At 36.8% G+C, this 18736-nt stretch overlaps 1 protein-coding gene across 1 annotated transcript; it reads right to left on the bottom strand.

The window, feature by feature from the left end:
- Positions 1 to 4254: 4254 nt before the first annotated feature.
- dynlt3 (dynein light chain Tctex-type 3) lies at positions 4255 to 18506 on the bottom strand. Its single transcript, XM_004911750.3, has 5 exons — positions 18295 to 18506; positions 14407 to 14448; positions 10375 to 10498; positions 8459 to 8536; positions 4255 to 7866 (listed from the first exon to the last, which is right to left on the bottom strand). Exons 1-5 carry the CDS (start codon positions 18316 to 18318, stop codon positions 7790 to 7792), a joined length of 345 nt encoding a protein of 114 aa, XP_004911807.1. The 5' UTR covers positions 18319 to 18506; the 3' UTR covers positions 4255 to 7789.
- Positions 18507 to 18736: the final 230 nt, after the last annotated feature.

The raw sequence follows: 18736 nt of genomic DNA, 5'->3' as shown, positions 1-18736 counted from the left end.
TAACTAAGGCAAGAGGCAACATGTGTCACACATCTCCTCTATACACAAATGGCATACCAATGAAAATACATACACTAATCCACATACAGAAAAAAACATACTACCATAGTAAATTGGGGTGAATGAATGTGTCCTTTACCACAAGAATCATTATGCACCCACAGCAGTGTAGAGAAAATTTGTGTATATTGTGAATATTGTGGAAGAGAGCATGCATTAATAGACAAAAAATGCCATTTATGTTTTACAGTTCTGAGGATTTCATTTACAATTAGTACTGCTAAATCTGAGAGGTACTTAATAGGGCTGTTTACCTTTAAATTTACTTTTAGTATGATGTAGACAGTCATATTCTGTGACTATTTGTAATTGGTCTTCATTTGTATTATTTATGTTTTTATTGAATTATTTAGCTTTTTGTTTGTTGCCTTTCCAGTTTGGAATTTCAGCAGCTATCTGGTTGCTAAGGTCCAAATTACCCTAGCAACCAGGCAGTTGTTTGGAAGTGAGACTGGAATATGAATAGGAGAGAGCCTGACTAGACAGATAAATAATAAAAAATAACAATAGTATTGTAGCCTCACAGACCAATAGTTTATGGGATGCAGGGTCAGTGGTCCCCATCTGAAAGCTGGAAAGAGTCAGAAGAAGAAGGCAAATAATAAAAAAATAAATTGTCACTTCTATAACATACTAAAAGTTAACAATTTTACAATTATGGTTGTTTTACTGTACTTCAAGAAAATATACAACTGTCTTGCACAGAATGACCACTTCTGGCCTTACACATCAAAAGGCATTGATTTTCTTTTTTATTATACAGGTTTTTGTTTCCCAGAATAATTTATTTGGTATGCCTATTTGTTCACAAATCTGTTTATCCCAGGCCAGGAGAGGCCAATATTTGTACTTATCCAAACAATAAATGTATAGTGTGTGAGTGTAGGTTCTGCCTGCTTTGTTTCATATAGTAACATAGTAACATAGTAAGTTAGGTTGAAAAAAGACATACGTCCATCACGTTCAACCATATATATAACCTGCCTAACTTCTAGCTGATCCAGAGGAAGGCAAAAAATCCCATCTAAAGCCTCTCTAATTTGCCACAGAGGGGAAAAAATTCCTTCCTGACTCCAAGATGGCAATTGGAGTGGGTGCCCTCGTGTCCGTTGGAAGGACCTACTGGTAAATAAAACATTAGAAAGGTTATTATATGACCCCTTATATATACATAGTTATCATGTCACTTCTTAAGCGCTTCTTCTCCAGTGTAAACAGACCCAACTTGGCCAGTCTTTCTTCATAACTAAGACTTTCCATACCCTTTACCAGCTTAGTTGCCCTTCTCTGGACCCTAATTGAATAATGTCCCGTTTGAGCACTGAACAGCTGAACAGCATATACTAGATTGGGCCTTACCAGGGCTCTGAAAAGGGGAAGACTGACCCCCTATGTAGCAACCATCCATCCAATCACCAACCATGATTTTATTAATATACACATATTAATAAAATCATATTTCGGTTTGGATGGTTGCTACATAGGGGGTCAGTCTGTTACATCCCTGTTCTTTAGCTGTGTCAGTGGTAGCATAGCAGTAACTTGATTCATGCCAGTGATCCCCAACCAGTGGCTCTTGAGCAACATGTTGTTCACCAACCCCTTGGATGTTGCTCTCAGTGCCCCCAAACCAGGTGCTTATTTTTGAATTCCTAACTTGGTGACAAGTTTTAGTTGCATAAAACCCAGTTGTACTGCCAAACAGAGCCTCCTGTATAGGGGCCCTCCTATATAGGGACTACCAAATAGCCAATCACAGCCCATATTTGGCACCCTCATGAACCTATTTCATGGTTGTGTTGCTCACCAACTCTTTTTACATTTGAGTGTGACTCATGGGTAAAAAAGGTTGGGGATCCCTTAAGTAAGCCTTACATTACTAGTAACCTTCTGGTGGGACAGAAAAGTTGTACAGGTATAGGATCCGTTATCCAGAAACCCACAAATTACTGGAAGGCCATCTTCCATAGACTCAATTTTAAGCAAATAATTCAGGTTTTTAAATGATTCCCATTTCCAAATAATAAAAAAACAGTGCTTTGTACTTGATCCCAACTAAGATATACTGTAATTAATCCTTAATGGATTTAATTAATGTTTTTTAGTAGACTTGAGGTATGGAGATCCAAATTACGTAAAGATGCCTAAAGGTCCCGAGCATTTTGGATAACAGGCCCCATACCTGTACCACAAAGCAATGAAAATACTCAGACATTCATTCCATTCATTGTTAACATTTTGTAGAATATTCAAGCCACTTGCACAGAGCCCTGCTTAAAAGATCTTTAAATCATCACATAGATCATTTCTTAGTTTTATACATTTAGACAATGTCTGTCAACAACATGTACTTATATTATACAACTGACAAGCAATAAATCTTTTTTAGTAGCGTATGTATTTGAGCTTTCATCCTTTCAACAGCATTCCTAATTCCACACCATTATGGTCTCTTTAGTACCTACTGGAGGTTTGCTTGAGATTTGAGATGCGCAAGGCAAATGAATAACTTGCCATTGTATGTTTGGAAAGCTCCCATTATCATATCCCAAAGGCTATTCCTCTAGGCTTGTTTCTTGGAATATCATTCTTTAATTACTATAATTTTAAAGCTGAAGAGTGACAATTATATTTTTTTTCATTAATTTATATTCCAGATGTTGTTAGTCATCCTCTGGACTTTAGCCCATCCTTTATAAAGTCAGAGAAAACTGACATTCAGCATTTTCCATCTATGATTGCCTTGAGAAAAAAAATGGTTTGTATACCTCAGTTTTTTTATTTGGTGCCATGGGAGACACTGTCATAGTTATTTATAGGTCAAAGATAATTTGTTTATTAGATCGACTGTCTCAAAATGCAGACTTTTCTTATTAAATAACAGCATGGTAAGTGATAAGATCACTTCCTAAGCTACACTGTGGTTTATGATTTGATCTTGATTTTTCCCTTTGGATTAAGCGTATATAATGCCAGAAAGCTGCATCTGGAATAATAGTATTTTCCTAGGCCTCTCTTTTACAGTTTCAGAAAATATGTTTTATTATGGGAATAAGAAGTCAACCGCTGATTAAAATGAATTGGAAAATATTTTTTAGTCCTGCCCCACCTTAAATACTATGCTCATTTACCAAATGCAGTGCAGGTCACAGTTCAAACTGCAACACTGTTCACAAGGGGCAGGAGGGTAAGGCAAGTAGGTGTCGCCCCTCCTGTTATCTGCCTGTCCCTTAACTTGCACATCATTCTGAGCGACAGAGTCTTGTCCTTGCTCCCTGCCCCATGATAGTGGGTAAGTGAAAGGCTGCATGAGCTGCAGAGTACATATATACTCCCCACACTGCACTTGAGGCTGGGGCATAAGTACTGTAAATAAACCCATACAGTACATATAAAACACATAAAGGCTCGTTTACAAATGCGTCACAGTGCACTTTTAGGACACAAATGGAAACGTTTTTTCCCCCCCACAAGCTGAGAATTCCAGCATCACTGGGTGCAAGCATTAAATTGCATATGCTTATTAGCATGCACCTTTTTGTGAATTGCAAACCAGTTACATCTAACATTTGTACAGTGGGTATGGTGTCAGTAATTCCAGTGCTAAGGCAGCACTAATAATAGCATTAGTTCACAATTAAAGGCTTCTGAGGAAACCTGATATGGGAATGCTGTAATAATCACTGCATCCCGGTTGCTGGTAATTCCAGGGTTCCCTTGTCTCAATGTGTGCACTTTTCTCCAGAACAGGATAATAAGCACTCCCTGCAAGCACAAGTGAATTGCGTCAATGCAATACATCACAAATTATAGTTAAGTTAGTAAATGAGTCTTGGGTGTAAGCTCAAAATGTTACCCAATGTTTTGCACAAATAAAACACCTTTTCACCGACTTGGAGTGCTGCAGTGTGATTTCTTCTGAGACCTGTTGCACATTCCTATTTTATTGGAATTACAGAGATACTTGGAACCGTTTATCAAATGTGTAGCTGATGCAGAAGTGCCATCCTTTGGACTTAATATATCAGTTTGTCCAAACTGCTGTATTATCAGAACTACAGTACAGTAGCCTGAAAGTACAGAATGAACTGCTTTTGGAGCACCATGTCAGATTGCGGTTACCAGGTTAAATTTTTAGTAGTTCTCAATATCTGTGAGACAAAACAAATAATTAAAACAAACAAAGAATCACAATTAAAACTGTAAAATTCCAACTTTACTGGCTTGGAAGGATATACACAGATATGTATTTGTATTACATCCATTAGTCATTGATTGATTGGGTCACTGCTTCTTTTGGAAAATAGCAGATGCACAGCTGGCACAATTGGTATAAAAGCCATAAACATTTATAACAGAGAGAAAATAGTGCATTTACAATACATACCAGTTAAAGGCAACATAGTGGCACATAATGCAACTATAGTCTCATTGAATAAAGACCTTGTTATTAAAGGAATAGTCTAGAATGCAGCAACCCAAGTGAGGGCCTGAGGGCTCCTATTAGTGATACCTAGAAGTAACTTTTAGGCTAATGCCTCACAGGGCATCTTGCCAGCTGTGGTAATTCTTGCACCCTGCTGGCCACAAAAGGGACAAAACTGCCTTCAAATTGAAAATAGCCAAATGAGTTGCATAATCACACTAAAAAATGTTTTTTTCTACATTTTCACAGAATTTGGAAATTTAAATGTTCAAAAACAACAACTGCAAGGCACTTGAAAGGTAGTTTTGGCCATTTTGGATCAAGCAGGGATTGTGATTTTCTGTGAGCCACAAAATGTCCCATGTGCCATTTTCCTTTGCATGATATATTTATATATACCTGTATATATAAACATACATATTCTGAAGCCATTTGCATACATCATGCTAAAAGACTAAGTCAGTTTGCAGTTGGTCTTTATGTTATATCCTTTGATGTTTTTAAAGTATATCACTTTTTATTATGGAACTCTTCATTGTGGAATTGAATCTGTTATCTGGGTATTAAGGTCTAGATGTATAGGAAAGGGTCTAAATACAAAGATATGCAAATAAAAATCCATCTTTAGAATAAATGTGATTACAGGTTGGCAGGTATGCCTGAACCCAGCAACCTTGCAGAAATTGGTGTAATATTTAATTGTATGGTCAATCATTTTGAACGTTTGACCTTGACAGAATTTTTTTCAACCGCATTGAGAAGAACTATTTGTGCTGCTCCAGTTTGGTGAACATCTCCTCAGCCCATTAATAGCCTTCTTAGCTTTTCAATAAGCTAATAGCTTTAACAGAAAGGCAAATAATTACCACAAAAACTTTAAAATAGAAAAAGGAGACCAGCTGCAAACTGAGCAGATTATCACTGTTTATATAATATTAAGCATTACTTTTTAGATGGACCACCCCTTTTATCCCCATAACACTATACATCTTTTTTAACTGTTCAAATGCCTGTGATAATTTTCTTACAAGACCAAAGCACTACTCAATAACATGCCACCCAGTAGCAATACAAAATCCTTATTTTTACAATACACATAACCTTCTCTTTTTTCCTTTTCAGCATTAACAGAAGTAACAAATGTTCTTGTATGTGGGACTATAATACAAATGAAAAGTTTAAACTCCTCCTCTTAATATTGGTTTATACAAGTATTAGCATAGCAGAAATTATCACCAATCAGTATGCGGCTTGGGTTTTGGATGAATACAACAGCTGCAGTTAGCAAAAGGTTAATTTTGTGTTTGTGTGTGCAGTGGTTTTCCAATATTTACAAAGAACATTATGATTATATAAACTATTAAAAATATTTTATTTTTACCTACAGATAAGTTTCCCATAAAAGCGTTACTGAATGAATTATTGTGTATTCAAATACTTAGTTCTCTTTCTATTTACATTGAGTAGTAGTGGTAATCCAGGATATTCTAAAGCAGTGGTGCTCCCCCTGTGGGAGTGAATACTATTTGGACTGAAAGTGAATTATCTTGATATTCCTGATCACAAATACACCCTCTTCATTTAATAAGGAAAAATATAACTTCTGCTATGGCAGATACTTATTGTATAGCATCAATTCTAGGTTTCTAATTCTTAGAAGTCCTTGAAACAAAACAATATAATATCTCTACGATTTGTCTTACTAAATATTAAGTGGTGTCACAGTATAGGAACAGAAAAACTGGGTTCACAAAGACTGTCAAGTTTCAAAGGAAATTAGAAAATATCCTTTGCCTTCATTATCCATGCAACTGGTTTCAAGAGAGGCAGAAGAAGCAGAATCTGTAAAGTAGTAATATCAGTGGAGACGTGCGGATTTTTGGCAGTGGCTTAAGGTGGCCTACACTGTGATCAAGGCATGATCCTGCTATAGCTTTCCTTGCCTAACTTACCTTCTGTTACCAACTCTCTACAAACTTTTCATTTCTTAAATCTATAAAACTTAACCTGACGCTCATTCTATCTACATTTTCCAGTTTCACATACATATGTATCCAAAAACGTGTGCTTTTTCCATTCTATATCCAGCATTAAATTCTCCCATTGTGATTTATGTAATAATGTAATGTAATTAGAATTTAGCAAGTAGTATTTACTGCTCAGTTGTTTGTAGTGTTTTACTGGGTCGTCAACCAGTGTAATATTTGCCTTAAAAATCACTAGGAGAAAAATTTGTGCATCAGAAGCAAAAAAAAAAAAAAGCTCTGAAAAAGCTGAAAAGGAAACACCAACCTGTAGGGAAATCCAAAAAAGGTTATTAAATATCATAATCTCATTTAAAAATCTCAATAAATATATGCACAACACTGCAATTACATAAAGAAAGCAATTAGCACATATGTCAGTACATTCTCTGGATGTGCAAACATTTCAGTTATATCCTTATAATTATAATGATGCCGTTCCTTCATCAAAACCAAACCTGGTGGTCCTAGCTATTTACCATTCTAAATATATGTATACTTTTATAATATTAAATCATATATGTGCATTATTGTGTATATATATATGATAGGCATTCCTAAAATTACATAAAATGCAATTAAGCTTTTGTTGAAAATAGCACACAAAATTGTAAGTGCAATTTGGAGTATTCTGAAACACATTTTGAGTGCAGAAAAACACATAGCATGAAACATTTTCCAAGCTGCCTTTGGCCTTTCTGCCCCACATAGCATTTATCTTTATGCAGGAGCAAACTTATTTAATTCATAGATGAACGAAGCCGCGGCCCTTTATTTGTTGTAACTAAGGATTTAGAGTCCATTATTTTAATATAATTTAGTATACAGTATAAATCTGTAGTTACCAATTCAAAATGATCTAAATGTAGCACATTAATATATTGCCATGCTTATTTGTGTTTTTATATATTGTGTGTATGTGCTGTATACACAAAAAATTCATTGCAGTATTCCTTCACTCTTTCTTGTAAATATCTATGAAATCCCATTGCTGATTTTTTCCTGAGAAGCTGCTGTATATAACTAGATACAATAAAACCAAGCCAGGCTAGAGTGTCACCTGCAGGCTTATGTAACGGCAGGCTAAGGCAGTTGCTTGTTGATTCCTATAGTGCTCAATGGAAGTCAAGTTAGTTGTGCTTTAGCTTCTTCTCAAATTAGACAGCTAAGCTGCTGAAGTTTGGTAATGCCAATAATAGGATTTCTTTGTGAAAGTCTTTGTTACTGATGTTTAAGATCTGGCACGTGCATAGGAGATTGTCTGTGTTCTTGAGATTGGCTATAAGTTAATGGCAACAGCAAACACACTGACAATGCAATACATGGTCCTATTTTCCCATCGTACTGTGCAACTCCCTGCAGAGAGAAATAAAACAAGATATTACTAACCACCAGAATTTGAAACAGATTTGTTTAGGCAAAATTAGCTAGGCACTTGTTCTGCCAAAATTATGCTAATCCAATAGATTGGTCTTCGGGGGCTGTGTAGAGGACCACATGATCGGGGCGCTTGGACTAGGGGTAGGCAGACAAGATGTACATGCCTAACTCACCCCAAGAACTGCACCCTAGGCAAGTGCCTCTTCAGCTAACCCCTAGTTCCAGCCGTGATGGCTAATCCTGACCATATTTTTTTTTTTGCAAAGCTGTCACCGGGCCCCATAAATTGCCAGCTCTAATGGCTATTATCTTAGAAATGGTGCACATTTTTCAAATGTGTGCTATATTAAAATTATATAAAAATGCATTTTGTGTGTTTTCATTTACTGAGCTAGACCTGTAAGTCGATATTTTGACTCAGGGAACAAACTGCTGTAGGCTTTATGTATCTTCACAAGGCTGTATTAAACCACTCATGTCATTGGTTATTCATCACTATAGAAGCTTAATTTAAAATCAATACAACTGAATCGGGTAATAGTATTTTTTTTTTTTAAACTTCAATTACCATCGGTGTTGTTATCCCAAAAACAAGAACTTGCAGCATGAAGACCAGATCCTCGTTTTTGCATGACTGTACAGGACACTGGAACAGAAAGAAAAATAATTGTGCTGCCAGAGATGCAAACATTAATGTAGCAATGTTTGGAATACCCCCTAACAGAGGTGCATTTTTCTATGGATGTTTAAAGCACTTTTACTAAGTTAGGGTTATTCATCACAATAGCATGCTCACACAGAAGAAACCCCCCCAAAAAATTGGCGAAACATTTTTAAGAATGCTCAGAAAGTCCTACCAGATACTATATATCAGGGGTCCCCAACCTTTCTTACTTGTGACTCACAGTCAAATGATGCACACGTATCATAAAAGTTCATGGAGCTGCCAAATAAGGGCAAAGATTGCCTATTAGATAGCTTCAATGCTCACTGTCGGCTTACAGGAGGCTTTATTTGGTAGTAAATCTTGTTTTTATTGAACCAAAACTTGCCACCAAGTCTGTAAGTCAAAAATAACTACCTGGTTTGGGGGCACTGAGATCAACAGCCAAGGGCTTGGTGAGCAACATTTTGCTCACAAGTCACTGGTTGGGGATCACTGCTATATATCATGACCTGGATGAATAAAAACCTTCTTAGACTTACTAAGGTAAGGCAATTGCATCATAAATTGTATATAAATGTACACTTAAAAAATTATTTTAGAAATGGAGAGGGTAGTTATGTCATATGGATTTATTTACTGAAGAGTAAAGTGTGTCCAGTGGCTTTGTAAGCCTATCAAGCACAGATTTATCCACTCATGCACTTAAAGATGTGATTCCTGAAAGGAGCCCAAAGCGTTTGAGGTTTAGTATAGATACAAAATTTAATATATATCTGTTGCTTTTAAGACTAAAGTGGGTAGATATATTACAGCCATATTTTCATCTACTTTTATTATGTGGTAATGGGTTCCAAATGTTGTCAATGCCACCATGCCACCATACACCCAATACCCTGATTTGTGAAACCAGAGCAGAGTTTACTGGAAATACATTTCCCAAGCTACATTTTTGTATCAATAGTATAGCTGCACCCAGTTAATAGCATTTCTGAGACTTTAATAGATATTTTAACTTATTTCAAGCATGAGCAATATATCCAGTAAACAGACAAAAATATATATATCCACAGCACCAATTACACTGTTAGAAACAGCAGAATATTATATTGTATGAGCCATTTGATTAAAAAACAATATTTTCCATAGTTATTGGCATTAATAGGTTTTAAAAATGAAAACAAACAAAACAAATGTGGGGTTGTGTTTATTTGTGTTATTTGACTCCATTGTGAAAAATAGCTTAGTCATAAATCCATCAGTATTAATGACTCATCTAGTAATGTGCAGTTTGAAAAAGGCTTGTCCCGCACCCCAACCTAAAGAACCCTAAGCGACCCAGCTTCTCCTCTCTATTTATAGACCCGCCCGCCAATGATGTCACAAAAGGGGCAGGACGGAGCAGGCGCTCACCTATAAATTTGGAATCCGCAAGTGCAAGTAAGGTCGCGGGCAGAGAGAACAGATAGGAGAGCTTAACCCAAACCCAAGAGCAACCCGCAAATGATGTGTTGAGGTCGGTCCAAACCCACGGGTATCAGTCCGGCAACATCACTAGACTCATCCAATGATTTGGCTTTAGTGATTTCTCTTAGCTGTGTTGGCTTGTAGATTTAGTTGTAACAAAAATGAAGATTTTTTTTCTAAAATACTGGATTTTTAGATATATGATCACTAGATACCTTGTAAACTAACACAACTGTTGTGTAGTACAGAGTGGCCTACAGTGAACTTGGGAGGGAATATAAGGACATAGGTCATAACTGTACAAAAGTTGCAGCTGCACTGGGACCAAAACCTTTTTATTGCTGACAACTTACCAATGTATTTAAAGGCTTTTCCCATCTTTACCAGGTGTGTTAAAGACTGTTCAACCACTGCAGACATCCACTCATTGATTCGATTCTCATCATAGTCAACTCCACCCAAGATAACATCTACACACTAGAGACAGAAAAAAAAATAAACTTGTGGCAGAATTAATCTGGAAAAGACTACATTATAGGAAAAAAAGCTTAAGCAAAATGTTACATATTACATCAAGGAAAATGTGTTTTTCTGGCACAACTTTATTTTGTTTTCTGTTTTGATTAAGTGGAACTTTTGGGTTGGTGGTGCTTTTGAGGCAGTTGATATCTGAAGATGTTTTTATGCATTCTAGGAAAGGTGCTGTGTGTTTTTTTTTTAAAGCAGCACACTAACTTAACATTGTATAGGGAATAATGTACCATTAGAAAAATTTAGGATAATTTCAACAAACATCGCATTCCCATGTTTTTTAAACCCAGCAACACCAAGGGGTACATTTACAAAAGCACGAACGCTCGAGTGCTAATGCGACCACTCCGAGCGTATTTTCGACAATTTTTTCGGGCGTCCACACGACTTTTTCGTACAGCGCACGACTTTTTCGTACGGCACACGACTTTTTCGGACGTTTGCACGAAAAAATCGGAAAAAGGTTTTACCGCTGTTTACAATTGTTCGGTACGAAAATTTCGGGACTTTCGGATCGCCAATACGATATTATCGTGACTAATACGATTTTTTCGTAAGCATTTTCGTGATATTTGCGATCTTCCGAAATTTTCGTTTCCAATACGATTTTTTCCCATTCGTGATTCGGATTCGTGGATTAGTAAATGTGCCCCCAAGAGAAAGAAGATGCACCCTAAAGATCCAACACCAAAGCACATGAAAAGCAATGTGGTCTATGCTGTCCAGTGTAGTGAAGAGTGCTTAGATCTATACATTGGAGAGTCTATCTACATCTCAAGGAAAAGGGCCACTTCTTTGAGGATGGCATTGTACATATTTTGGGTCGAAATAAAGATTGTTTGAAAGAGGTGTGAAAGAGGCCATTTATGCCAGACTGGAAAAACCATCCCTAATGTCAGAAGTCCCTGGTGGTCATAAGTTGTGTGTGCACGTTTTGTCACCGATGCACAAGCTCATACACATGTGTGCACCATGCGCATGTTTAGACACATGCACGGTGTGTTTAAATAGACATGAAGCCTGCACTCCTTTGTAAAGTGATCTGTGGGTAAAGACTCTTAACCTTCATACACTGCCTGATATACATTGCTGACCTCTGCCTGCGTAATCTTTGTGTCCTATGGTTTCTGATCCTCTGCCTGACTACCATTTGCTGCCTGTTCCGAACTCTGCCTGATCTTTGACCATGTTTGACTGTCGCCAGCGCAGACCTACCATTCCTTAAAACCTGTTCTCAACCCTGGAATCTGGTTCTCTCATGGGATTTGTAGGGGAGGCTTAAAGCATCTTTCCAGACTCCTCAACCAGGTGAGTGAGAGTCATTCAGTAAAGGACTTTGTTGTTACAATAAACAATGTGCCCAAACCTGTGATTCACCGTAAAGGAGAGAAAGGACTCTTCCCACCTTGACTTGTTCTGTAGGATTTATGAGCTGCTTGTGAGAGAACATTAAAGAAAAACTATACCCCTCAGAATGAATACTTAACCAACAGATATATATTATGTTATTAACAGATATATATTATGTTAAGTGACCTATTAAGGAATCTTGCCAAACTGGAATATATATATCAATAAATATTGCCCTTTTACATTCTTTCCCTTGATCTACCATTTAGTGATGGGCTGTGTGCTCCCTCAGAGATCACATGACCAGAAATAATGCAGCTTCAACTGTTACAGTAAAAAGTGTGGAAGCAAAAGGCAGAACTCTCTCCATTAATTGGCTGACGTGGCCTAGCATGTATGTGTGCATTGGCTTGTTTGTGTACACTGTGAATCCTATGATCCCAGAAGGTGGCGCTTCATTCTTAAAATGGCAGTTTTCTATTTAGGAGTATCCAATAAAACATTAAAAGTATATTTTTATGAAAATGAAAAACAGTCAGGCAATTGGACCTTGGAAAAGGAAAAATCTTATTAGATGATCAGTAGTGAACTCTACATAATTATCTCTCCCAGAGGAAAAATTAGAGCACAGTGTTTTGACTTGAAGATTTTTTAAATTATTCATTATGGAATATTGAGTTATTTGATTTACTACACTGTAAATAGAATCCATACACCCACATATGAAAAGGCCTTTGTTACCATTTCACAAGTCATGCCATCAGACCAGAATTGTGTAACATTAATAACATTGACACAAACACTCTTTCTTTCAAGAATACAGTATGTCTTTCAAAATGGGTAATAAAGCAAGATATACATGCATATTTCGCTGCTGCTTTGAGGTTAATAATGTCTGGTGACCTAGATTTAGTTTTGTAATTCACTGTCTGACAGTATAGAAAATTACTGCATCTACTTTCTGTATGACTTTACACTTATGCAGAAAAAAACATAATGTTCGATTAATTTCTACTTTAAACAGGAACTATTAGAGATAAGTTTAACAAATATGTTTTTTTTTTTTCATTTTGTAGATATATGTGGTTTATTAATGTAACTCCCTCAACCGAACACCTTACTTTTGACTGCTGCAAACTGCAGATCAATAATTCATGCTGAAATCAGCTTGTTTTACCAGGGAGATCAATCAGTGACTTACATCTGGGAAGGTTTTTTTGTAGCAGGAAAAGCCACAGAATCCTCTAAAAAGACATATCTAAAACAGATTTCTTAAAGATGCACTGTTTAAAATATTATTGACAGTTCCTGTTTACCATAGTGCCAAAGCATAATAAGTAGAAATAGGACAGCAAGTAATTGTTTCACAACTGAAAGTAGTAAGAGTGATAAAGAAAAATACACAGTTATCAAAAGTGGCTCTATTCCACTTACCTGCACTACACTGTAAAAATAATAAATCTGACTGTAATAGATCAGTGTAGAATGATGCATTCTTAATCAGTTAACCAGATAATCAGTTTATTTGCTAAACAATTATTAACATTCATCAATTTAACATTTAAAATAATTGCCAATTGCCAATATACTGTACTTATATGTATTACAAATCATTCTTTATTTAAGATGGTCTGTTAGAATGGATCATCAATAGTTCAGCCTCAAGGGCAAAGTGAATTGAGTATTTAGAAGTCATTTTGCTACTGCAGATTTCTCATAGCCAATAACCAAGTTTTACCTTGGCAGATATCACTGCACTATCACTATTTTCTTGTCCAAGCACCGCAATGTACATTTGGTATACAATACACTTCTACCTTTTCTTCTCCATTAAGACTCAGTAACCCATAGACAGTGGTTTCACAAGTGCAACAAAGAAGGAAAGAAAGGTCAAATGGTACATGAGCTAGGGGAAAAGAGATGGTTACTGCAGATAGGAAGTGGAGACCAATGTGGGAAGATAGAAGAGCAGAAGAAAAGGTTGAGAAGGGGAGAGAGGTGCAAGGGACAAAAAAGAGGGCTGATGAAGAATATTGATGAACGAATCTGCCCTGTTCCGGGTGGCGAAAAATCCGCTAAACGGCGAAAATGTTGCACGTCCAAAAAAAATTGTCAAGCGCATTATTTCTTTTACACTCATCATTTTTTTAGGTGCGTGACAATTTTTTTTGACGCAGGCAAGGCAATTTTTTGTCACATGCCAATTTTTCCCCCGTTACGCTAAATAATCGGCCAATGGCAAAACGTGGAAATTCACCACTAATCCATGCCTGGCAAATTATTTCGCCCATCACTAATACTATTTGCTGATGAGGGTGAGAATACAGAATGTGACAGGAACCCTCTGTGTAAATGTTTCTGGTTCTCTCCTATAGATGTCCTGTACTGGACTTGCACCATTTTAAGTTCTTTAAAGTGAATAATAAGCTATATGCCTAGAGATATGACATTAACTCTGTAAGTTCAAAAAAAATAAAAAGCAATTATTATGGCATACCACATACCTCTTTCACAATGATACTAGCTTCATCTCCACTGAATGCAGCCTATTAGGAAAACAAAAAACAAAAAATGTTTTCTATATGTTTTATTCCCATAGAATGGAGTTCATATGCTTCTGGAGGAGGTTTAAATATTGAAATAACTATAATCCCTTCAACAAACATAATGCCTACAATAGGCAGATAACAAGTATAGGGCTGCAGCTGCTGCTACACATCATACTTAATAGAGGAAGGAAAGGTGAAATCACTGAGGGGGATAACATTTGGCACATGATACCCTGGGCCATTGATCCAGTTGGCAAAAAATTGCAATACCCTGGGGTTCTTCTGAGCAAGCACTGCAGAGCAATCTTCTTTCTTCTTCTAAGTGTGTACAAATGTACAGTAGAGTAATAAACTGAACTTTAGGCAAAAATCAGTCTTATTTATTCTACTTTGCATGCACTGGCCGGGGGTCATTGAAGAATTAAGAAGCAGAAGAAGACAATCGATCACTGGGGCACTCCACGGTGATTTCACCTTTCCTGCTGTTTTAAAAAGGCCAAACATGCTTGCAGTACAGGTTTGGGATCCATTATCAGGAAACCCATTATCCAGAAAGCTCAGAATTACGGAAAGCCTTTCTCCCATAGACTCCATTTTAATGAAATTATTCCAATTTTTAAAATGTATTTCCTTTTTCTCTGTTATAATAAAACAATACCTTGTACTTGATCCCAACTAAGATTTAATTTATCTTTATTGGAGGCAAAACAATCCTATTGAGTTTAATTAATGTTTAAATGTTTTTATAGTAGACTTAAGGTATGGAGATCCAAATTATGGAAAGACCCCTTATCCTGAATACCCTTGGTCCCAAGCATTCTGGATAATGGGTCCTATACCTGTATTTGTTTAGGCAATTTCATGCCTGATAAGTATATGAGCATTTTGGTGGCAGTTTTGACAAACCATCCTGCAATCTCACAAGATCAGGGAAAGAATGGCCCAATGTTATACATGCACCTGGTCCATGGTCATAACTGGCTCATTTACAGCCTTCTAGCAGACAACCACTGAACTCTAAAAGATGATTATTTGCATGGAAATTAGTCCTGCACATTATTTTTGTGCTTTTACTGAATCTGCCATTTAGGAAAAATATCACCGTTTATTATTGGCTTTTTTTTTTTTTTAAGGAGAACTAAAGATATAATAACTAGGGGGGTGCCTCCTATTAGCAGAAAACTACACTGGTCCAGGGTATTTCTATAGAAGCTGATTAGCCACAATTTTCTTCTACTTCTGTCTTCTTTACTCTGGGCATGCACATAAGCAATAGAGTGAAAATGTCATTTTTTTGCCTTTCACTCTGCGCAAGTGCCGGCCCGCACAAGAACAAAGAAGATGGAAAAGCTGAAGATAATGGCAACAAAAAGCGTAGCTGTAATAAATCAGGGCTTCCTGAATCCAAAAATAATGTATATTGTTTACTTGGTAATACAGGTATCGGACCCCTTATCCGGAAACCCGTTATCCAGAAAGCTCCGAATTACGGAATGCCCGTCTCCCATAGACTCCATTTTAATCAAATAATTCAGAATTTTAAAACTGATTTCCTTTTTCTATGTAGAAATAAAACAGAACCTTGTAATTGATTCCAACTAAGATATAATTAATCCTTATTGGATGCAAAACAATCCTATTGGGTTTAATTAATGTTTTATTGATTTTTTATTAGACTTAATATATTGAGATCCAAATTATGGAAAGACCCCTTATCCAGAATACCCTTGGTCCCGAGCATTCTGGATAATGGGTCCTATACCTGTACTAATCAATGACATTTCAATTATTCATCATTTACTCAAAAACAATAGCCTGCAAAGGATCAAGATTTTACTCCAATTGCATCTGTTGATAATGTTTTAGTTAAGGTAAATTAAATGAATAAAAAACATTTCTCTGCTAACATTTACACTTATATAGGGTATATATCCCTTTAAATATCTCTGCTTTGAAATAAAACCACAAGACACCACTCCCTTTCTATTTAAGGTAGAATGATTTTAATTATTTAAGATGTTCAAAAAGAAAATTAACCTGGCAAATGACCATGTTGACAATTTAACTGCTTCCATTTGTTGTAACAGGTTCTCACAAACAGGACTGCTGTATGTGAGCAATATTTATTTTTCATTTTTGAACTATAATGCAGGTCTATTGCCAGGCAGTGTTTTCATCTCCAGTATCCCCGTATCCAGTATTTTCTACACATGCATTGCTTAGCATGCAGTAGTAAATCCGCCTTGCTCATTCTCACAGACTTAGTGGCTCTGTTGTATAAGCATTTTCATCTGGCCCTACTGTTCACATTCTGGTCACAGTCCAGGAAGGGTCACACCCTTTTACTTTATGATTGCCTGCTAACATATCCTAGAGAAAACAAAGCAAGTATTTTTTTTTTACATTATGTCATCACTTGAGTCACAGGTCATGATTTTCAGCATTTGGACAACCACATTTTCCCCCAAACCTGGCTTTTATTGCCAGTGTTAATGGAAATCATTTACTGCTTGTAAAATACTTTACATGCAGTGATCACTAAAAATGACTCAAAAATGGGGAGATATCTGGAGTGGAAGGGGCAGGGGAGACAAATTCCCTGTGTGCAACAAAGTAACTTGTCTATCATAACCCTAAGGGGCAGATTTATCAAAGTACGAGTTTGAATCCTGAAATGGGCAAATTCAAATTAGATACGATAATTACTGATGATCGGAAATGTCATGAAAAAAAAACGTAATAGTCACAATAATATCATATTGGCAATCCGAAAGTCACAGAATTTTCGTATCCAAACAAATTGTAAATTTGTAAAATTGTAAAATTGAAAACCTTTCTGACTTTGCTCCTTCTGTGCATGATTTTGGAAGCCTCCCATAGGACTCAATGGCACTCTGCAGCTCCAACCCGGCCCAAGGAAAGTCTCCCATAGGGCTCAATGGCACTCTGCAGCTCCAACCCGGCCCAAGGAAAGTCTCCCATAGGACTCAATGGCACTCTGCAGCTCCAACCTGGCCCAAGGAAAGTCACGATAACGAACCTTAAATGAATCCGAAACTTTCGCACAAATATGTTTTTTTTTGTCACGTAAAGTTTTGTAGCAAAGAACGAAAAGGTTGCGCAAATTAACGAAAAAAATAGCAGAAAATACGCACAGTTCTATAAATTAGAAAACATACAATTTTTTTGTATTCAGACTAAGTCGTACTTTGAAAAAGTGCCCCTAAGAGTAAGGTGGTCATTTGTAATGTTTCAGCACTGGATTTTGAGCAGGAAAGGTATCAGGCAAACTATTGTTAACCTAGGATTTAGGGTTTGAACACACCAGCAGCCATAAAGCATATTTAAACATGTTTGTGTATATAGCTTGCACAACTAAACTAAACACATGAGTTAAAGAATATCACAAATGATTTACAAAAATTCAATAGCGAAATACCAATAGCAACCAATCAGCAGTCAGCTTTGATTAGACTGCTAAAAGTAAGAGAATGAAAGCAATGATGTCCTTGGTTGCTATGGATAACTGCAGTGGTGCAACTTAGCACTTATGTTGAGAAATTACTCTTCCCATGTTTTCAGTGGTAATTTAGTCATGGGAGTGGGAAGCAACATTAAACATAAAAAATAGCAACAGCTATAGCAAAGACCAATTCATAGAACCAGACGTATTTTAAAAAGGTTCGGACTGCTGTGTTTGTATACCAACCGCTGTAATGTGCATGTTATAAAGCCAGGGGTAGGGTAGTGACTAAAATGACACGAAGCAATGGCGCTGTGGTATTCCTGTGTATTAATCACTATATGAGGCACAGCCAGGCTGAGATACGTGCAGTACTGTACCTCTCCCTTGTTCTGATCTTCCATCTTGCTAATATCCCAGCAGGTTGCAGCAAATTCTTGCCCAATGTGACACACGCCCGATTTTAGTTATCGCCACTTCCAAAGTGATTAAATAAGCAAATAATTTGGTCAGGTCGCCTACAGCCCTTCTGCCCAGTCTGATTCAGGGCTTCCTGTATTATTGTGCTGCTGTCATGCACGGAGGGAGGAGCGACGGGGAGGGGAATTTCATGCTCAAATATGAAACACTGTATTGATGGACTTATGTCAGCGCATAATAAACGACACTGCCATCTACTGGCCAGTTATGGGGAAAATACGACGCTTAGGGAAAAACAATGACATGATTTGCACAGCTTGTTATCTTGTTAATTGAAGTTTGAAATGAAAATCGTATGAGCCATACAAAGGTCTATCAAATCGAACCCTTGTACATATAGTA

This window comes from Xenopus tropicalis, chromosome 2 (genome assembly GCF_000004195.4).
Source record: "Xenopus tropicalis strain Nigerian chromosome 2, UCB_Xtro_10.0, whole genome shotgun sequence".
NCBI classification, from domain to species: Eukaryota; Metazoa; Chordata; class Amphibia; order Anura; family Pipidae; genus Xenopus; species Xenopus tropicalis.
The sequence above is the reverse complement of the archived record's forward strand: the minus strand, read 5'-3'. Positions and strand labels throughout refer to the sequence as shown.